This window comes from Zeus faber (genome assembly GCF_960531495.2).
Source record: "Zeus faber genome assembly, chromosome: 1".
In the NCBI taxonomy this organism is placed as follows: Eukaryota; Metazoa; Chordata; class Actinopteri; order Zeiformes; family Zeidae; genus Zeus; species Zeus faber.
This window is the reverse complement of record NC_137193.1, coordinates 24,558,501-24,563,945: the sequence shown is the minus strand read 5'-3', so window position 1 is coordinate 24,563,945 and position 5,445 is coordinate 24,558,501. Positions and strand designations below refer to the sequence as shown.

Below are 5,445 nucleotides of genomic sequence, written 5' to 3'. Positions count from 1 at the left end.
AATAATCAAAAATGTCCAGTTTTATTTATTCCGTAGATAAACATTAAATACACGCCCGGTTTAACTAAAACAAATACTTATCTGAACAAACTGATCGGTGTAAAAATAAACATAAATAAGCCTGCCCCACTCATACAGCAAAATTTCAATTTTCACACATGGTAATTCTCACAACAAAGTGGAAATGAATATATAAAATGTGCTTGTAAAAAGATATAAAATGGTGCACGTTTGATTAAAACAACATCGACAACAATAACAACAACAGCAATAATTAAGCACAAATAAAGAACAGCAGGTCGAGGTACGGACAAAGTTGTCAAGTGAAGTTTAGCATTTTTAAAGTGCTACGTCGCTGTCCGCTGAAACGGATCCATGCTATAATCAATCGATCGCGTTGCGTCCCGCGGTGTGCTGGCCCGTCTCCCGCCCGTGCCCCAGATCGGGCGACACGCGCGGGCTCCCGGTGCCGGTGCTGTGGTCCGTGTCGCTGCCCGGTCCGGTCGCTCTACCGAGCGCGGCCTCCGCGCCGTCCTCCGCGCTGTGCGTCCGCAGGTGCTTGCTCAGGTGATCCGAGCGCATGAAGCGCTTGTGGCACGCGGAGCACTCGAAGCGCTTCTCCCCGGTGTGCGTGCGCAGGTGCCGCTGCAGCTCGTCGGAGCGCGTGAAGCGCTTCCCGCAGAAGAGCCAGTTGCAGACGAACGGCCGCTCCCCGGTGTGCCAGCGCAGGTGCGCCTTCAGGTGCGAGGTCTTGCCGTAGACCTTCCCGCAGCCCGGGATGTGGCAGCTGTGCAGGCCCCTTCGCCGCGGGCTCGTGCCCCCCGGGCCGAGCCGCTCCGCCTCCTGGCAGTTCGGGCAGTCGCACGTGGCTCTGCCGGTGTAGCGCCGCGAGGAGGACGTGGAGCGCGAGGACCCGGGCAAGGAGAGGACCGGGCTCCCCGCCGACGCGGGCGCGCCGGCCGCGGTGGAGTCTGCGGGATACGGGCGCGAGATGGCCGGTCGGAAGCCGTCCAGCAGCTGCGGTTTGGTGTCGGTGAAGGCGGCGGGGAGGAGGTGCTGCGACGGTCCGTAGTCCGTTCCGTAGCCGCTCAGCCCCCCGGGACTGAGCTGCGCGTCCACCCACCCGGTGCCCACGTCCCACCACACGGGAGACCCGCTGCTGACACCACCCACCTCCCCCACGGGCTTGAACCACGACTCGTAGGGGTGCGCCGACATCCTCGGATAGATCCCCGCGATGCCGTCCACCGACGGCGGGAATTTGGGCAGAAACATGGACCGTTGCGCGTGCGTGTGATCGTGGACACCGTTGTCGGTGGTTTGGTACATGGAGAAGTCATTTCCGAAGGGGGAGCAGGGGCCCGTGACGGAGAAAGCGCTGCACAGAGCAGAGTTCGTGGGGTCCGCCAGCCCCGCGTCGTTACTCCTGCAGACCCCGGAGGAGGAGGAGGAGGAGGAGGAGAGGTTGGTGCCAAGGCTGGTGACACCCGCCACGGCTCTTCTCCACGGGTGGAAACCCTTGGAAAAGCCTTGGAGAGTTCCGTCGGAGAGCGCCGGGGAAGAAGCGGGACTCAGGTCGCCGATCTTACTGCAGGTGGCGGCCAGCATGGCCAGGGGGGTGCTGCCCACCCTGGGCTCCTCCTGCGGGGGACAGACAAAAAGACACGCAAAAGGGTCCGTCATTCATGTTACTACGTGCGTAAATGAAACTTGAATTGCATGAAACTTGAAGTCAAAACAGTTCTGCACCAACAACTTGTCATGTCCGCAACAGTGCAGAGTGTTTCAGTTGTTTAGTTAAAATCCCGTGTGTTATATGTTATATGGATAGTCCATTACAGTCCAGTGCAGTGAGGAACTTCCCTTCGGAGCATGGTCAGAATTATGGATCGTTGTTTAGAGATTTCCAGGCCAAGAGTGCAGATCGAGCTACTCAGGACTTTCATTTTCAGGTAAGGATCACAACAGCTGCACCGTATTTGTTGTCTGTTATTGTCAGTTAATAAGCTGCAGAAGCTCACAGCACTTGTCTGATCAAATTAAAAGTGTGCGGCTGGATCAGGGTACCGTTCTCTGACTTGAACTGCCCATCTGGCACATCGAAATGATTCATTTTGCATCTCCCTTAATCAAAACCATCCATGAATTCTTGCTTTGCCTTGTTTTGTTCAGAGTGGAGACCATGTGGGGGGGGGGGAGCATGTGGGGGAGCCTCAACCGAAACCGTGGGAATACCGCAACAGTCGGTGTCTAATATAATAACAGTGTATAACAATATAAATCCAGGCAGAGGCGTTCGTGCGTGCGGTCCAAGTAAACAACCGGGAAGTAAGTCAACTCACCCCAAGCAGTGTCGCAGCCATGTTCCGTGTGTATCCCTGGCAGTTGGAGGTGAGTGGAGCGCTCCTTCCCGCTGGGACTCCGCGGTTGTGGCGACGCCGAGGCTTTAAAGTACAGCTGCGGGCCCGCCAGCCAATCAGAGGCGGCCACTCTGCGAGAGGCACGCGCGCGTCCCCCCTCGCGGCGTGGGTGCGCGCGGCCCACGCCGGCAGCTCCGCGTGGGAGGGAGAGAGAGAGTTCAACGGCGACCAAAAGTTGAGAAGCAACGCCGGCATTGAAATCCCCTTGCGCATGTGCCGATGGGGGGGTTGGGGTTGGGGGGGGGGTGAGCAACGAAACGGGTGGTGATCGTGGTGGTTTCGGCTGTTGGTGCTGTGCGGGCTGCATGGGGCCAAAGGAGAGGGGCTGATGGATGGGAGTCCGGTCCGCCCCGGTCCAGCACTTCCAGTCCCAGGGGCGTATCCGCTCAGCCCCGGGGGTGGGAGGGGGAGGACCCCGCCGCTTCCTCACCAATTTTATCTCCTGTGTTGGGTTTGCTTTCGCACTTTTTTTTTTTTTCTTTTGGTTTGTTTGTGTTATGGGCGTCATCGGGTTGTAATTTGACAGCTCAATTATCGCGTTATTCCAACATAAAAACGTCTACATTTGAGTATGTGTGTCTTACATTTACACCGGGGGGGGGGGGGGGCATTGGCTTTGAATCCGTTTAAATAAAATTCTTTAATTTATTGCAACATTTATTGTTTTTTTAGGGCCTTTTCAACTTAAAAGGCGGAGTCTCAATTTCTCCATTTTACAATCGAGAACACGGAATAAATATAGATTTGACAAATTTCAGCATTATTTCCCCCCCCCCCCAGTGAATACAAAAATCCAATTAGTTGATAATATTCACTGGCACCTTGCTCAACAAAATAACGACCACCCTCATAACAAGTCGTATAACACGAAACTCCGACCCCGAACACCCAAAAGCAAACCGGGTCTACATGTCATTTGAATTTCAAATTTAATAATGAAACACTTGCTTTGGTGTTATAGCCATCTCCGGCGCTCTCCGTCATTATTATTCCGCCGCGACCATCCCGACAAGAAGAAGTTCATCAGAATCCCATTCACTCCACCCCCCCCCCCGCCCCCCCAACCCCCCCACGCGTTCGCGTGTAGCGCGGGATGAATTCCACCCAAAACGCTCCCGCTGCGTCAGTTGTGTGGTGCAGGGTCGTTTAGTGCATTTTATTCTTCACATTATATTAAGAGATCGGATATAGGTTGGAAAAGGAGGGGGGGGGGGCATCTCTGCCCGCCGTACCCACTCCGGTCAGTGACGACAGGTTGGAGTATTATTTATTCATTCATTCATTTATTTATTAATCGACACTTCTGAGGTTCCCGAGGAGTCGTTCGATTTTCCAACTCTTCGTTGATTTGATTCATTCGAGTGGGCGAGGGAGGACTTTTCGTGATCAGCGAATCCACGAGTCAGGAGAGTCGGTCGGCTCTCGCTAAAAAAATAAAAATAAAATATCGTTAATTCTGTCAAAGTGATTGATTTAGGTGAACGAACGCAAAGTGTCAAATCAGTCACATACAACGTGAATTATTCCAAATGACTTGGCCCCTTTCCCCCCCCATGCAAGGAGCTTATTTGGGGCACGTCGCACGTTTCTTTCGCGAATCGAGACTGAGACCCAGCCGAACGCCTGTGTGCGCGGCTGCAGTTGCCACAAGCGGTTCTTCGCCCGTCTCCCGGTTCGTTCACTACGAACGAATCGTTCGCGACTCTCCCGTCACCAGTTCTGCCGAACGTCTTCAAAACCACAGGCTCTCACGCTCACGGCCCCCCACCCCGTGGCCTCGGGCGTGCCCGAGCGCACAGGTGGAGTTTACTGTAGGCTATCTCTGAACCCCACCCACCAGCACCACTGTCCTTATGAGGCACTAACAGATGTCCGTGTTTCAGAAGCATTCTTTTCCCACAGTTTGCGTGTGCGTGTGTGTGTGGGGGGGGGTGGGGGTGTGTGTGTGTGTGTGTGTGTGTGTGTGTGTGTGTGTGTGTGAGTGCGTGCGTGCGTGTGAGTGTGTGCGTGCGTGCGCGTGCGTTCGTGTGTGTGTGTGTGTGTGTGTGTGTGTGTGTGTGTGTGTGTGTGTGTGTGTGTGTGTGTGTGTGTGTGAACGCGCGCGCGCGTTAAATGCCCCTCCAATGAAACCCTGTCTGAGGCCCAACCTGTTCCTTTAGTGGCTATAATGACCGTATTATCACGCGCCACCGAACGTCAACAAAAAGACCATCGTGGGCTTTCCAATCACTCCCTGGGCACAGCGAGAAGGGAAGAAACACACACACACACACACACACACACACACACACACACACACACACGGTGAAATAAAGAGCCAACAATTCAGCCCGGAGAGGGATGGGTGAAATGTTTTATTTCTCCTTGGTGTTTTCTCTCTTGGCTTTTCTTTGTTAGTGCAATAGTCACGGTGATCCATCAGAGATCCGTTTTGTCAAGCAGGGGTTTCGGGGCAGCTGCCCGCTGAGACAATTAGTGGGAGACCAAGTCGCCAAAAAGAATACACTGAGAAAAAAAAAGAAAAATATTAATAATGGATTCTCGTACAGGTACAGCTGAACATTTCCTACAGCTTTTATATATATATATATATATATAACTACATTCCAAAGCAAATATCTATAATTTTTACTCTACATCATCATTTCACATTACCTTTGTTTTTTATGATCTGGATTTATGTATTTTCTCAGAGTGGATCTATGAAATTGCTGATTTAGGATTGCATCAACGATTCATCACATCCATGACGCATGCTGTTTTGTGTCAATTGTAATCAGGATCTGGATGAATGCTCATCTGCAGAAAAATATACAGTAGCACTTTCTGCTTTATAATAGACTGTGTTATTTATACTTTGAGTACATTTAAGAGGAGGTACTTATAGACATTTTCTTAAGTAGACATTTCGATGCGCTACTTTTACTTTTAAAGAATAATTTGGTGTAGGGTTATTTGTACTTTTCCTGAAGTGAATGCCTTGAGTATTTCCCCCACGACTGCTTATTTGTGCCTGAGTCACCCC

The 5,445-nt window shown here is 52.1% G+C and overlaps 1 protein-coding gene across 1 annotated transcript; it reads right to left on the bottom strand.

The window, feature by feature from the left end:
• On the bottom strand, positions 1–2,405 carry sp8a (sp8 transcription factor a). The gene is made up of 2 exons (XM_080018712.1): positions 2,343–2,405; positions 1–1,641 (listed from the first exon to the last, which is right to left on the bottom strand). The coding sequence occupies exons 1-2, from the start codon at positions 2,361–2,363 to the stop codon at positions 385–387; spliced, it is 1,278 nt and encodes a 425-aa protein (XP_079874838.1). The 5' UTR covers positions 2,364–2,405; the 3' UTR covers positions 1–384.
• Between the last annotated feature and the right edge of the window lie 3,040 nt (positions 2,406–5,445).